The sequence below is a fragment of the Filicampus tigris genome, chromosome 5, assembly GCF_054856515.1.
Source record: "Filicampus tigris isolate MCC_2025a chromosome 5, RoL_Ftig_1.0, whole genome shotgun sequence".
In the NCBI taxonomy this organism is placed as follows: domain Eukaryota; kingdom Metazoa; phylum Chordata; class Actinopteri; order Syngnathiformes; family Syngnathidae; genus Filicampus; species Filicampus tigris.
In genome coordinates, this window is record NC_141221.1 from 10,852,246 (window position 1) to 10,869,128 (window position 16,883).

The window sequence follows — 16,883 nt, forward strand, 5'->3', positions numbered from 1 at the left end:
CCGGCTGACTTTTGGTGAAGGGTGAGTTACATCAACCCGGGACAGGTTGCCAGCCAATCACATATTGACAAACAACCTTTCACACATATATTCACACCTTTGGGTATTTTTGAGTTTTCAATCAACCCAACATGCATGTTTTGGGAATATGGGAGGAAGGCTGGAACACACAAAGAAATGAGCTGCGGTTTGAACCAGGGACATCTCGATTATGAGGTTAACCCCTAGCATTGCGGGAATGCTGCCACTGCAACTTTTTCATTAAATTTAACATAAGTATCCATGAACTAACACTTAATTCTACATTCAGAATGAAATACATTTTAAACTAATTCACACTTTTTCAAACAAAATTCCCCTGCATTTGAAAAATTATTCCCCACAATAACAGGACTTTGGACTGAGAGCTTGGGCGTGCACTGTTTTTTTTTTTAAAGAATTGTGCGTGCCAGTTAAATTTTTCATATACCTGGAACTCTCTTCGTAGGATGCAAAAACATGCATATAAAAAAGTTAGTGTAAAAATCACAGTATGGTACATTCATCCATTGTTATTGTGGAGCTTAGAATGAAGTGCTAGCACCACCCTCTGGTGTCGGATTAGCACAGAAGGCAATTACATGACAACAAATATGATACATTAGTGCGCTCTGGTGTTAACAAAGGGCGTTGCACATTTTCACTATAGAAATTAAGATCACTTCACATGCTTTTATAATTTGACCATCTCGATCAGGGGTGGACAATTCTGGTCCTTGAGGGCCGGTATACTGGATGTTTTATATGTCTCCTTGCTCCAACACACCTGATTCAAATGATCAGCTCTGCAGAAGGTGGAATTGATAATTGATACCAATCATTTGAATCGGGTGTGCTGGAGCAGGGAGACAAAACATCCAGGAAACCGGCCGTCGAGGACGAAAGTTGCTCACCTCTCATCTAGACAGTTCTTCAGTTTGTACTTTTGCTCTTTGCTGCTTAAATAATCAATATTCCTGTCGGACTTGTATAGAATTGTCTGCTCTTGATGAAGTTGATAGAAATGACAAAATAATCGGACGTGATTGTTTATGGTTGCTGTTATTCACTTTTTTTTGCTAGATTAGACAAACACACACGTATTGATTATCGCTCACCTCTTTTGCGTATTTGTACAGAATCTTTGGCGCTCCCCACTTGGTGGTGAGATTCTTTCACAGGTCCTTTGGAACAATCAGGCATCTATTAACGTCCAGCTTTGGATATTTTACCTCCAGACTGCCACTGAAATGAACATGAAAAAAATAGACAGAATAATAATTCAGTGATGATTTTTTTACCTCCATGTTTATATGCTATGGCTTAGTTAAAAGGATAGTCCTGACAGTCACAATGCATTAACCCTACAACAAGTCAATGAAACAACATTTTGATACTTAGATTACATTATTAAATTGTGATGTGATTTAATAATTACAGAACAAAGAATGCAATGAAAATGTAAAATAGGCGTCAATTTAAACAATATGTTGATTACTGTAGTTTTAGTGAAGCAGTGAGGAGGTGAACTAGTGGTTAGAGCGCTAGCTTCACAGTTCTGAGGTTTGGAGTTCAAATATCAGTTGAGCATTCCTGTGTGGCGTTTGCATGTGCTTTTTGCATTCCAAAAACATGGTTAGGTTGGGTAAGGTAAGGTTCATTGAAGACTAATTGTCCATAGGTGTGAATGCTTGTATGTCTACAGCAGTGTTTTTGATTTGAATGAAACTTTGTGTACTTGTTGATAGTGATGACGGAATACTAAATCTAAAATTTTAGGTCAATCGGAGCAGGTGTTTGGGAGCCATGCCCCACCGAATTTTAACATGTTCGGCAAAAAGGGGCGTGACCGCCTTCCTTTGAACGCTTATATCTCAGGAATTATTGGGTCAGTCTTCCCAAAGCAGGTATTGTTGCAAAGGGAATTCAACAAGGAATCAAAAAAGTGAATTGGAGGCAATTAATTTCCAAGTGGCTGCTCATTTACTCAACTCTGCAAGCAGCCAGTCAAAAAATAATTGAAGAGCTCAGTATAATCCATTATCAGCACTCACAGAAACTTCACTTTTTAAAACAACGGTAATCAGCCCATGCTAAAGACAATGCTATTTTATTGTACTTACGAGCAAAAACTAGCATCTTCAGGGCTCAGGGTGTCTGCTGAGGCTTCCTTGAGGTGAGACCCCCCCATGCAGCCACATAAGAACAGGAAGACGGGCAGCAAAGTCTGTAAAATAGATGGCCAAACAGTAGTGTTCAATTATATTAGACATCGAGTACTGTTTCGCAATTGTGACTCAGAGACAACTTTTGAATACCGTTGTCAACCATTGCATTAGCCGCTAACTTGTTTTAGTGTGCGTCGCTGCATGTTTATCATAACAGCTGTTTGTCATTGCGAGCCTGGCGCTTGACACCTTCGTTTGGCAGCAAATTAAAATCCGGAAATTGAAATACTTCGAATAGTTCGCGGATCATTTTCCATATAAAAACAGAAATGGGTCAGACAGACAAAGTACTGTAATACGAAAACTCTTGGTCGAAAAAAAGCGTACCAGATACCAAGGTATTTTATTTAGACGGAGTTACGTCCTTTAGCTTGTTGACAACACGAAAAATTCCGAAAGTAATGAATCTATCGATAACAACTAGTTTTACTCTAGTTGCCTATTTAATGACACGATGAAACTTCTAATTTTCCAGGACTAACTTGTGCGACATTTAATCATACCATCGTGTTGAAGTTGTTTCTTTGCACTGCAGCTCAGAACTGCGTTCGGGAGGCCAGCAAGGTTTCAAATGACTGCCGAATGATCTCTCACACCTGCCAGAGCCAGTAGGGTTGCCAACTTCCTGAAAAATAAATAAGGGACACCTCATCCGCAGGGACAGCCAACCTGACTGCCTTCGACTAGGAATGGGCACATCGATACCAAAATATCGATTTTTCAATCCAAAGTGCTCAATTTTAAGTATCGATCATCAAGATAAAGTCGTGATATTGGCAATTAATTCATATATATAATATATTTATGAATCTATAATTTAGAAGGTTGTATTTTCATCCGATCAGAATTTTCCAAATTGCCAAGTGCAAAGAGCTTTCTGCCTTGGCAGAAACGTCTCTGACTACTGCGGAGTAAAACACTGATGTCATAGTTGAGGCTCAAAATGAGCTCACCTTTTATCAGATCAGCAAAACATTTTCACATATTCGTCCACTTTTTCTTCATAAAAGAGAAAAATAATGTGAACAATTTTTTACATTTTATTTTACTCGTGTAGTATATCGTCTGCCTGTACAGTAAAAAATATGCATATCTGTTTGAACTTGTAATAAATGTAAGGCTGTCTGTGTATTCTTTATCTATTTTTCATCAATTTATTACTTTTATGTATTATTAATCCATTTGACGTACTTGTCAATCAATTGTACTTGTTTATTCAACCCCCAAATTATTACGTTTTGTTTGTCCATACAATGCTGACATTCATTGCACAGTCCCATATTAACCCTGATCGGAGGGTTAAATAAAACAAATCATGCTTTGCATACCATATCTGTCTCGAGCGTTGCCTGGTTGACAACAAAATTGTCAAGCTGGTTTGTTGACTTCCTATCTACTTTGGCAAGCGATACCTCATTGGTCACAGAGAAGGGGAGGGCCTAGGACCGTTACCATAAATGGTCATATAAAGGGAATTGTTGTTCATTAATTCCATCGATTCCATTTTGTACTCTGACGATATTACGGGACAAAGTGCGTCCCTTTTCAACTCCGACGCGTACTGACGTACCTAAATACGGAACGATTCCGTTTTACAAGGGACGGTTGGCGACCCTACCTACCACCACCACCAGAGATTGGGACCTTAATTTTTCCCTTCTTTGTAATTCACAGAGTATTTTTTATTTTTTTTGGAATGCTTTTTACTTTTATTCGTTACATTTTAACTCCAGTATCAGTACTTTTTACTCGATACATTTTCAAAACATTGCCATTACTTTTGTTTCACATGATGCATGACGATTAAAAAAAATAAATTCAGAAATGCTAGTGTTGAGTTGTTTATCAGCTCATTCAGTGTTTAAACATATTAAGTAACAATGATTTTATTTGATTTACGATCATCTTTTTTTTAAATATATGTAAGATTTAAAATGTCTACACTGATAGTTTACTTTCAAAAAGACATATTTTATATGTCCACAGAACTATGTTTATATTTTTTCAATACACAGGTTTCAACTCTCCACTAAATTTGTAAATGGAAAAAAAATGTTTGTTTGTTTTTTAAGAAACAAGTTTCCAGTATCTTGTGGGCTTTAAATAAGAGTAGCATCATACACAAACTGTAATACATGCTTTGTTGTTTTATGTAGTGAAATTTATTTACATATTTTCAAGAACACATGCTACAGAATTCCAGATCAATAAACAATACAAATAGCTTTTTGAGAACCAAAACCACCCGATGACTTAAGGAAAAGGTCATCTAGGCTCTTGGAACACTGAGAAAACATTCAAGTTCTTTTTTTTTTTAAGTTTCATTTTTTTCAGAATTTCCAAACAAGGCCTCTTAAACTATGCAATTGTGATTGTGCAGCATACAGTATACATATTCATATATTCCTAGTGCTGCGTAAGCTCCCTTTGGTTTGTGCTTCTCTGCAGCGGCGATATTAGCACCCAAACACAAAAAGGGCCCTAGAATTAATTTGATTATCTTTTTATTTTTTATTTTACCTGATGTTGTCTACATATTTAATGATTCATGTCATTTGAATATAACATTTTGCTACAAAGCAGTGCAAATTTGTAGATTCAAAGTCAGAAATTTCAGTATGCACAGTAGAAAACCTGTTAAATATGCAATAGATCATATCACTTGCAAGTTATTTACAATTTTGACTTCCAGTCTAATTTCCCATGGTCACACAATTTTTGTGGTTGAATAATGCAGGCTTCAATGGAATAAACTCATTTTAGATCCTTGCTTTCATTAGATGGCTAATGCTGCAAACTGATGATATTTTTTTAACCTGGCTTCATATTGGCCAGAATATTAGATTTGCTTTGTGTTGTGAGCATTAAAGATATGCAGAGTTCAAACTAAAGCACTCAAACTTTACATCAATTGCTTGACATCCACATTCTGAAATATGAACATTGATACCCACAACACTACTTTACATTCCATACACTGACACTGTACATTAAGGCGTGAGGTGTCTGATGCAAAACAGCAAATCAGCAGAAGTTTCTCTAAAAGCAATACGCCGAGGCATTAAATGCATGTCCATGAATGAAACACACCACTGGGAGAGAAAATATTAATCCCTATTATTCTGCTGATAAACTATTCATTAACAATGTAGAGTCTCAACTGGATTTCACATGAAGTATTCTTGCTGTTCAATGAAAAGCATGTGGATGTATTTTATGAGCGATTTTTTTTCCTTTACATTATTTTTTTTTCGTTGCTTTGAGAGAAGAGATACATGCTTTCATTGTACAACAGCGGCGGGGAAAGTTTTTTCCATCAATAGGGATAAGTAGGAAATCTGTTTGGACTCAAATTAGATTTGATCCCTTTTGCATTTTAGGCTCTTGTTGAGACTCAAAATATTTCTTAATAACAATCAAAACAAAATGTCTTTTATTGATTCTAGCGTGTCTATCTTGTAATGTACGTCCAATTGAAACATCTCTACTTTGCAGTTATACTACAGTATATCATAGTAATGTAACTGGAGGCCAGCAAAATGAGTCATTGAGTCATTTTTCCACAACAGTAAGTAGCTGCACATACACCATTAGTCAAGTCTATATTCCTTAATGTATTAATCCGTTATAGTGTGCTGTCCTGCTCACTGCCTGCAGTGCACAATATAAGGTAACTGCACATTACACAAACGCAGTTAATCTAACATTCAATGTACAATTTACAATCCTCCCTTGTTCACCCAACATCAAGTTTGCAAGCCAATGTAATGCTGCAGTCTACCCTACAATCACGTACAACGCACCACATGACAATTTGAAACATACACTGTAGTGCAAGGTGTGAGGAATTACCAAAAATGAACAATACATCATTGTTTTGTACCCCACTGGATTCTTTCCTTTCAAAAAGCGGCAGCTTTTGATGACGCCATACTTACTGTCTTGCGATGTTCAAACAGCAAGTTCTCATCAGTGAAGACGGGGTCCAGAAGGGTTAGCTGGCTAGCCAGGGGTTAACGATCAATCAATGGGATAATTGACTATTACCAATTTACCACCATCCCTTGGGATAAGTGATCCACTCTGATCTTTTTTTTTTCTTCTTGCATTTGAAAGAAAACACAATAATTGGGGGTCTCTTGTGTCTCAGGACGATGAATGTACTGATGTAAACGACAGCCGTTGCGTGGCCACAGACAAGATCACAACACATGATAATAAATACTGAGCAGCTCCAAACTCACTTTTAGCTCTGCAAGGTGAATACCAACATTCAAGAAAAGTAATACACGTGCCAATAGTGTCACATTTCAACACGATTCTAGTTCGACGAGACGGTCCTGTTGTTGATGACAGACTGTACTCATTGTGTGGTAGATTGTACAAACACTTAAGGGCAAAGTGCTATATCTCTGAGACTCAGGTTCTGTGTTGATTTGCTGGTTGTTGCAGCTAATAAGCAGCACTTGGTTATCAGTTCAGGTTAGATGAAGATCATTATCATACAGATGAAAAGCTCTTAGATATATTCTCTTTTGAACTCTGGGTCATTTGCAAGAAGGGATGTTGGGAGTCCTGTGAGTCCTAGAAATTCTTTAAATTGCAGAAAAAGGACAAATTAAGCCGATCTTGGAAACTTGAATGCAAGCGATCAGGAGGAAAACCTGTGCTGCTACAGTATATGATAATTAGCTGTACGTCTTCACATCCTCACAGACCCCCATTGTGGGAATGTCCTCACCACTTGCTCAGATGATAGCAGACGAACCAGAAGAAGAAGAGTTTGAGTTGGGGGATGAAGGAAGGTTCCAGAAAAGCCACTTGCGTTTACACTGGCGCCTCTGGTAAAGGTAGTCCTCCTTGTCGCGCTCCTTCCGAGCTCTTTGGTAGTGGTCGTCCTCTTTTAGGAACCACACTGGTGGCCAGCGATGCTTCTCAAAGTAGTCCTGGTTGTCTGCATTAGAAAGGGAAATTACTCCATGATTGGATTGAGTCGTTCCCTACAATCGGCTGGAGGCCAATCCTCTTGCCCAGAGTGGGCTTGGATAGACTCCAGCTCACCCGCGATCTAAATAAGGACAAGGGCTAGCCTATAGAAAATACTGTACATGGATGGATGGATGGATGGATGGATGGATGGATGGATGGAGGAAAGCTGGTGCGAATACCAGTCGACTTTACTGGTCAACAATCAAATGCAGGGTGATTGTGAAGCACTAGACTACCAATGGCCCTTAAAGCGGAAGTCAACCCAAACATTTTTTTTTCAAGAATATGTTCTATGCAGGCCCACCAGTTGAAACAAGTCGTTCTGATAAATATTGCGTTTGCGGAATAAGAGTTAATCCACTCGTTTTTAGCCATCTCTGGGGGCGGCCGTTTTGTCACTTCTGTTGACTGAAAATGACATCACAGTTGCTCAGGGCTCAGGTAACGACCAATCACAGCTCATCTCTTTTCTGAAGCTGAGCCATGATTGGTTGTTACCTGAGCCCTGAGCAGTTGTGATGTCATTTTCAGTCGATAGAAGTGACAAAATGGCCACCCACCGAGATGGCTAAAAACGGGTGGATTTTTCTGCTTAACTCCTATTCCACAAACGCAATATTAATCAGAATGCCATGTTTCAACTAGTGGGCCTGCTGGGAACATATTCTTGAAGAAAATATGTTTGGCTTGACTTCCGCTTTAAGGAGTTTATTGACGCTTCTGCAAGGGTTGACATGAAATCTATTTTATATTATTATTTTTGAATCAATTATTGTTCAAGCATTGCGTCAAACACAGTGCTGACTAAGTACCAACCGGTCTGACCTTAGTCCTTGAGATACCTCAGTCATCTGGGGTCAGTACCTTCCAGAATCAATAGCATTGATGTTTGACTGAAATCTAAAGACAACAATCATTGAAATAGAAATGGAAATTGTGCTGTCGTGTAACCTGTGCAGTGCCAGAGATCTCTCACGCGACAGTACATTTGACCAACGTTACTTGCGGGAGAGAGGCACCGGGATCAGGTGTGTTGGAGGAGGGAGACATCTAAAACATGCTGGCTAGGGGTTGAGGACAGGGGTTGGACACCCCTCCTGCTTATACATAAGTACCATGTGGATCATGATGAAAACAATTTAACGAGGGTAAAAGTAACGGCTGTGATACTGCTTTTACAAGCAGTGTAAAAGGGGATTTAGTTGCTTCCACCTGCCGGATAAGCGTTGACTGTAAATGAGAAAGTGTTTTAGGTTCCTGCAGTTACCTGCAGACTTGGCCTTCATGTCTCTGGGGAACTTGCGGCAAACGCTGTTGTAGTTGGTGCAGATGTGGTGAAGGCACCAGCCAGTCAGCTGCTGGGCACCGTGGAACTATGCAGAACATTTACAGATTATTTACATTTTTTAAATATTTTTTTGGGGTGTTTTTTGTTTTTAATTCACAGACAGCCGTCTTCAACGCTCACACGCAGTAGAGATACAGTCCGCTGGGTAACACATCATATTCCTAATTCCGCAAGACATTTCTGTGTCTGGTTCGTGATAGGCGTATCACAGTACCTGGGCCATGTCCAGATACACCAAAACCTCTCCATCAATGTCAGCCCCCATCATTGCTGCCTCTGTCAACACCGTTACTGTGTAGAGTTCTGCAAGAAATGTTAAACCAACATTTTTCTCTACAATATGTTCCAAGCAGCCCCACTAGTCTAAACTTGATATTCTCATTAGTATTGTTTTTGTGTCATATGAATTAAGCAGCAAAATCCATCTGCTTTTATCCATCTCAGGGGGTGGCCACTTTGTCACTTGCTGTCGACTGAAAATGACATCACAGTAGCTCACGGCTCAGGTAACAACCAATCACAGCTCAGCTTCAGAAAACTGGTTAGCTGAAAATGACATCACAGTTGCTCACGGCTCAGGTAACAACCAATCATGTCTTGGCTTCAGAAAACAGGTGAGCTGTGATTGGTTGTTAGCTGAGCAACTGTGATGTCGTTTTCAGTCGACATCAAGTGACAAAATGGCCGCCCCCTGAGATGAATAAAAACGGGTGGATTTTGCTTCTTAACTCATATTCCACAACCACAATTGTAATAAAAATTGTGTGTTTAAACCAGTGAAGGCACATATCGTCGCTGTCCTGTGAAAAATACGCATCCCCAATTTTGGAAACTTTTTTAATTTTCACATTAATGCGATGTCTGTCACGCGGAAACACCATTCATGTAAAAATAAGAAAACTGCAAAAAATGGAGGTAAGTGTTTTCCACAGGACGATATCATTGTAAAGAACATTTTGGGGTTGACGTCCCATTTAAACTTCATTTCAATGTGAATTGATGTGGCAATAACTACATTGTGTATGCAAATGTATTACCTGTAAGTGCAACCAAGTGGGGGAGGCAGAGACGATTGGCAAGAACAATAAGCTCCATCGCATCCAGGTCAGTGCGAGAACAGAAGCGACCCGTGTAAAGATACTCCAGCACAGCCCTCATACAGCTGCGAGTAGTGTTGGGAAACAGCACCTTGGAGACCCATGAGTTAGATATTCACAAGTTTTTCAACCTCACATACTAAGCTATACACATAAATCCTTCACTTTTCGACCAGATGAAAACCAAAGCACAGAAGCCGGAGTAATTCTATTACGACACATTTGCAAGCCTCTAATTGAATTACACTTTGTACACAGACCACACAGCTGAGTGGTGAAATTTTCTCCAGAAGTGTGCACTACTTGATTCGGCAGTAATTACATTCACATCATGATGTTTAATGAGCAAAAACCAGCAGTAGAATGAAATGTTCATTTGCACGAACAAGTGCAGTCCATTCTTGGATGAACAATGGTCTTATTTCGTCGCAGATTTCTGCCCTCTTACCTCTTTTGTGCAGCTCTCCACAAAAGGTCCACCAAACATAGCTGCCATCCAGTCGCAACTTGAGATGAGCAGAGGCTTGTGGGCCATTATGGTTCCATCGTCTAACTTGAAAACGACATCTGCACGACAAAGACGACATACCAGTTTGTTATTTGAAGTGAAGTTACGAAACTCAAACTCAGTAACGCCAGCGGCAGGCCAACTGTCCACAACTTGGCTGTACTGTTTTAAATGACATAACGACTTGTTTCAGCATGACCTGTTGTGGTTTGTTGACCTAACTGAGGAAATCATAAATCAGATGCTACGGACCTTGTGTACGTCCGCTGAATTCAGACACGACCAGATTGCAACAAACAACCTCATATTATAATATGATACTGTATATATTTATTATTATAATTAGTGCTGTCAAAGTAAACGCATTAACGATGGAGATTAATTACAATTTTATAACGGACTAAAAAAGATTAACTCAGTTAACTCGGTTTAATTTACTTCCTGTAGCAGCTGACCTCCGCTCACTGTGCAGCAAAACTTTGAGGAGAGTCACTGTCGCAAAGACGGACTTTTCTGTAGTTTTACTTTAAAACGTTGCTCGACGGCGCAATGGAGAAATCCAAAATTATTTGCACACTTTGCAAAACCAAATTTAAATACCATATTAGTTGTACGTCTTTGGTGTATCGCTCAACTGTTGTATTTTACAGGAAAATAATCGTATTCAAGGATCAAAGAAAAAGCTATTAGAACAGTCTTCGAATCGAAATATACTTTAATTTTATTTCCAAATAAATTCCAAGATTTTACTCAAGTAAATATCAGTTCCAAGCTTTGTAAAAAATTGTACTTGAAAAATACGATTAATCACAATCAATGATTTTGCGATTAATTAGTTAAAAAAAATTACTCGATTGACAGCACTAATTACGATATTTATTTTCACTTTCCAGGGACTTTAACTCATTCAAAGACAGGAATTTATTCATACTTTTTTCTTAATTAGTTTAGAAAAATTAATCGATTGACAACACTAATTATAATATTTATTTTCACTTTCCAGGGACTTTAACTCAATCAAACCCAGGAATTTATTCATACTTTTTTCAAATTTTTTCACACGTTAGGGTAAACGAGGGTCTGAAAATGTCTGGCAGTGAATGAGTTAATGTTAGAGACCATATGATCGGAATAATGGGGAAAAGATGAAGTGTTTTTGTATTAATTTGTTTCACTTTGGCCAGATAATAGAACAGGTTTGTATCTACCAGAGAAGGTTCCTTTAGCCAAGCACTCTTTGACGCGGTTTGTTCGGCGTACATGGAAGGCTTTGGTGATTTCTTGGTTCATGAAGGCTTCATTGTTGAGTATGTTTGCCACCATCATGCGCAGATCGAACACCTCCAGCAGCTCGGCGATGTGCGCAATGTGCATGAGCTCTTTCTCGTTCTCGTCCAGCTGGCCCGTGTACAGGTAACGAAGCACCGCTCGAAAGGGTCCCAGCTGCATGGACTGGTCCATGTGGACGACGGTCATGGGCCTGGGGCTGTACGTTATGGGATCGTCCACGAGCTCCTCCTGGATGCTGACGAACGCGCGGCTCCACGAGGAAAGCAAGCGGCCCCGGCGGCCTCCCTCCGAGTCTTTCAGAGTTCCGTCGCTGGTGCAGGCTCTCAGGTTGGCCCGGTCTCCTTCGTCGCTGCTTTCGCACACGTCAAAGCTGGCGGCGCGCATCAGCAGCTCTCGGCCCGAGAGGGGACCCCGAGAGGGCCGTTCGGTTTCCTCGTTTTGCTTTTCCATGATGAAGAGGTCATAGAACTTTGAGGAGGATGTCGATAAGTATATCTTGTGCGCAAAGATCTTCTGGCGCTCCTGCAGCACCAGGATGACGTCGGCACAATGTGGGTCCTCCAGAAGACCGACTGGGTGCTCTTCTGTGGTCGTCGGTGGTGGCGGCACAGTGATTATAGGCGGCGGGGGTTTCGGCGGCAGGAAGGGCGCCTGAAGAAGTGGCCGCTGCACGTTTCGGAGATGAGACTTCCAAAACTGCAGGTGGCGTCGGGAGATAAGCGCAGCTCGGATGGCGTTGTCAAAGACGTCCTTGACGCCAAACTGAGCGACAACACTGGTTTCGTAATATGGCACTCCCAACTCCTTGGCCACCTCCCGGCCTCTCTCTGGGGGAAGTATCTCATTGGATTTAATGGGTCTGAAAAGGACAAATATTAATCAAACTAGGATTGTGCCACATTACCGTCCATGATAATACGGGTATAATTTTTGACACGACACAAAAATCAGGGACTTGCTTCGTACAGGTATATTCACATAGTTGATGATTTTTTTTTCAATATTTTTTTTTTAATGTTTTTTGGGGGGCGGTTGGCCCAACACCACTGTCTTCCATGGGAGACGTATATTGAATGTGTTTGTCAGCATTTTTTGAAGAATTGTGGGGTTTCAAAATAAAACTTTTTTTTCCACACAGAATTTCAATGGTTGGCAATAATATGTGGATTTTTGCTATTCGCCCGCGAGCCCGGTCCCTATCCCACGCGAATGGCGGGGGTCGACTATAATACCATACATAAACAGAGTGTTTCATAAGTCTCTGTCACTTTACAAAAACTCATAACTTCGGAACCCACAAGGGTAGCAAGGAAAGCTGGTTTGGCTTGATGGGTGAAATCTTCAAGTTTTCTGCTGCGGTCGTCTTGTCAGGCCATTGTTATGTCACAATCAGTATTTTTACTTTTAGCGTAAAACATGCTTTGCACTGATTTCATTGCTATTCACTGATATTGTCGGGGATTTGCGTCTTAGATTTTGTTAAGAATGAGTCGTGGACACATGTTCAACGCAAATTTCGGATAGAATTTTCAAAGCGTTTGGCAGGATATGGAATACCGTTCCGATGTTTGCCAAGGACTTCCATATTGAACATTTGAGTTAAAAAATAAAAATCAATAAGACATTTGATTTCTTGGATATTTGTGTTCAAACTTTTGCTACAAAAACTTAACATTAATAGCCTTCAGTAAATATAAGTTGGGTTTTCATATCTTCAACAGTCATTGAAATACAAGGTCACGTAAAGTGACACAGACTTGTGAAAAAACCTGGATATAGCTGGAAAAATCCCATCAGCTAGGTGCGGTAACGAGCGTATAGATAGACCATCAGAGCAATCCGAGTGAATGCTGAACCGTCCTGTTCTTTAAATAAGACATCAGTCAACATCATCATTATTCCAAGTCTTAAATGTTGTTCTAAGGATGCCTCAGACCTTGCCAAAGGCCTCCGTGCCCTGTTCACTGCCTCAAGGTCTGCGTAGCGCAGGTCCAGCTGACAGCCCACCAGGATGACGGGTGCACGGGGGCAGAAGTGTTTAATCTCAGGGTACCACATGGTCTTCACATGATACAGGGAGTTCGGGTTGGCAATGGAGAAGCACAGTACCACCACATCAGACCTGAATCGAAGAACATGTAGGAATAAAAACAGAGCAGCTGGTATAAATTGCTGAAAGGCAGATTTTTCTTTGTCCTCACCTGCCGTATGCAAAACGTCGGTCCTTGTGGTGGTCTCCGAAAGTATCCCAGAGACGGAGGGAAACACTGACATCATCTACTACATCTCTGGAGCGCTCCAAAACCTTTAAAAAGACCAACTATGCCATTGAATCATACATTTCCCCAATCGTGAATGGGTAAACACAAACGTGTATTTATTTAAATAATCGAAATGGTGTATCGGTATCAGTATCCTCACCTCCTGGCATACTCTGTACTGGTCTATAGCCCAGACCGTGGGCACATGTGTAGCCAGTAACTGGTATTGTGTGAGGGTGGCGTTGCAGGCCCTGGCACAGATAAGGCGAGTCTTTCCCACGGCATTGTCTCCGACCACCACACACTTGATGGTTTCAACGTTAGGCCTCTCATAGTCCATATCAGAATCTGTCAAATGCGAGCTGTCGGAACAAAAATGAAAGCAGAGTGTTGCATCGGTGCACGAGGAATCCTTCAATTGAACGTGGATCGATGTGGATAGTAGACAATGTGACTCCGCCTGCACACTCTGCACACAGAGTGAGCGGTGAATGGTCTCGTGACTTCCCATTCACAAGTACTCTGCCCTTGACGTGACATCACAATTTAGTATTTAAAGGGACAAGCAGACAAAAATAGAAAGCCCTTTTTTTGCATTTTAAAAACGCAGTTGTCGACAAATCCACACCTGCAAAATCTCTTTTTGTTTAAAGGGTTTATCTGACTTTTTAAAGAAAACAATTTCATCCTCATTTGTTGTACCATTAGGTACGCTTGTGCAATCTAATCAAATCCAATACTCGGGTTGTGTCAAGAAGTAGGAGGACTGTAACAGAAGTGTCGTTAAACCTGTTGACTTGCACGTTGTTCTAATTTCAAAACAAGAAAATAAAGTAGCTCCAGATGTAAAATGTTACCATCATAAAACTTGTATTAACTGTGTAAACCCTAATTTTAATAACATTCTGAACTGCTGCACAATTATGAAGACCAATGTATAACCTAAAATGATCTTTTATGAATTCAGCACGCTTGACCTTTTAACAACCAGCTGACAGCTGGAAGCGGTCCAAGGATGGTTCACCTGGTGCTAGGTCGTGACTGCACAACACCCAAACTGCATTTGGTGTGCCATTTGTGGACAATTTTTGCCTAATCAATTCTGCTTTTGACTACAGCTAACTGTTCATCCATTGTGCCGCCTGGGGGTAACAGACAGTTTAAACTGATTACTTGTGCATCTGGAAAATGATGGCTGTCGAGCCAGGTCTGGTTTCCTAGGTAACTGTAGCCTTTCCTCTTGTGTCACAGCTTCTATCAGACGCTCGTCTTTGTATGCAACCTGGAATTGTTTAAATGGAGACTGTGGCCGAGCTACAACAGAAAGCCAGTGTAATTGATGTTTGTGAGCACAGTATACAGACAGTCCTTGTTCTGATGAAAGAAAGGGAGTGGGGGCAGCTAGCCACTGTCAATGGTGCTATTTTGGCCTGAATTAGATCCACTGCTAGTCTACTGTAGTTCCTAACAGTGTTCCTCCATTTCAACACCTTCAAAACACAGCTAGAGTCTCTGTTTACAAGTGTATTCCGCATTGTTGATATTTTTCTCCATGGGGATCAATGCATCGTCAGCCATTCATAAAAACACAGCCTTCATTGAAAACTTGACTTCACTGAATGTAGCATCCCATCATAAAATATCTAAAGTGAACGTGCTGGGCCTCTATGACTCAATACAAACAGGATCCCGCCGATATTTTTCATATTCTGCTCTATACACTAGCGCAGCACGGACGGATGCACTCCTTGTTGATTCAATAAAAATGCAAAATATGGTGATGGGGGAGGGGGGGGGGGGGTGTCTCATTTACGATGCACGTCAAAAACGATCACTTTGCCATTTCCACGCAACCGAGGCTCTCGTCATGAGACTGTGCTGCATTACGCGTTACGTAACCCCCGTCACTCGCTCTTAGCCGTGCGGTACCACCGCAAGACAATCAGAAAAACAACGTTAAGAGGTAAAAATAAACACACGCAAGCCCTCCGCCTCCACCTCACCCTCTTCTTCTTGCTTACCGTAACGCGAGGAAGTGCCGCATGGGGTTGGCAGAGGGACGAGACACAAAGCACGACTCCATCGGATGCGGCTTTGCACCTGGCGGCAACCCCTGTTTAACCTCATCTTCGTGGGAGAAGTGGTCGAGGCTTTAAAAACCGTCTGCTTCGGCTGGATCACATGTAACAATACAAAATAATTCCAACTGGAGGAGGACGCCGAGCTCAAGAGCTCACTCACTAGATCACGCCTGCCGGTAGCGCACAGAGCTGCAGCCGTGGCCGTCATGTGGATGGGTCCACCTCTACGCACTCGGCCTCCGTGGCTAATAATAGGAGGGAGAGGGGGAGGGAGAGAAACCCGTCCATTACTAAACAGTGATCCACTTTAAAGTGCCATCAATCTCATTCCACGTATCCTCGGTGGCCTAGAAAGAGCAACGCATGCTCTTTAATCGGTCTCTGCAGGGTGCTTTGGAAATCACACGCCAGCTCATTGTGACATAATTCTCTTGGCCAACTAACACTAAGCTCAACAAACACTGCTGTAAGTCCTGGTTCGCAAACTTTCTATACCTAGTACCACCTGAAAAAAACCGTACAATCAGTTAAACATCAAAAAGAGGTGATAGGTGATGATTCCTTCTCTCTGCTTCCGTTTATACAATACAATACAATTTTATTTATACAGCGCATTATACAGACCTGAGGCTGCGGGAAGGTGCGTAGGAGTGGAGGAGCTCGGAGAGGTATGCCGAGGCGAGGCCATTTAATGACTTAAAAACAGATAGAAGAATCTTAAACCCGAAAGTGCACTGGGATCCGGTGAAGGGAGGCCAGATCTGGTGTTTATGTGCTTCATCTTCCGAGCTCCAGTTAGGAGGCGAGCAGCATAGTTTTGGGCCAATGGCCCAGTTGTTAGAAAACGATTGACAGACCTTTATTCTTTGGATGACACAACAAGCTCCTGTCTGAGAGGTCTGATTTTGAACAAATGTGCTACTGTACAACCCTACCCTAACCCCATCTGTTATGAAATACGCTATATAAATAAAGGTGTTTTGTATTGTAATGTATTGTATTGTGTTGTATTACACGTAAAACAACATTTAAAAAATGTACCTAAACTTAAAAACACTTATCA

General features: G+C 41.0%; 2 protein-coding genes across 2 annotated transcripts in view; both read right to left on the reverse strand.

Annotated features, from left to right (window-relative positions):
- pebp4 (phosphatidylethanolamine binding protein 4) overlaps positions 1 to 2,916 on the reverse strand; it is a 59,229-nt gene extending 56,313 nt beyond the window's left edge. Inside the window, 3 exon segments of the mRNA XM_086032068.1 lie at positions 1,137 to 1,263; positions 2,142 to 2,245; positions 2,750 to 2,916. Of these exon segments, the coding sequence (XP_085888194.1) occupies positions 1,137 to 1,263; positions 2,142 to 2,245; positions 2,750 to 2,752 (234 nt within the window). The 5' untranslated portion in view covers positions 2,753 to 2,916.
- A 1,476-nt stretch (positions 2,917 to 4,392) lies between these two features.
- Positions 4,393 to 16,594, reverse strand: rhobtb2a (Rho related BTB domain containing 2a). The gene is made up of 11 exons (XM_086031554.1): positions 16,445 to 16,594; positions 15,761 to 16,065; positions 13,900 to 14,101; positions 13,680 to 13,783; positions 13,415 to 13,600; positions 11,397 to 12,337; positions 10,129 to 10,247; positions 9,621 to 9,771; positions 8,798 to 8,886; positions 8,503 to 8,608; positions 4,393 to 7,200 (listed from the first exon to the last, which is right to left on the reverse strand). Exons 2-11 carry the CDS (start codon positions 15,820 to 15,822, stop codon positions 6,995 to 6,997), a joined length of 2,166 nt encoding a protein of 721 aa, XP_085887680.1. The 5' UTR covers positions 15,823 to 16,065; positions 16,445 to 16,594; the 3' UTR covers positions 4,393 to 6,994.
- Positions 16,595 to 16,883: the final 289 nt, after the last annotated feature.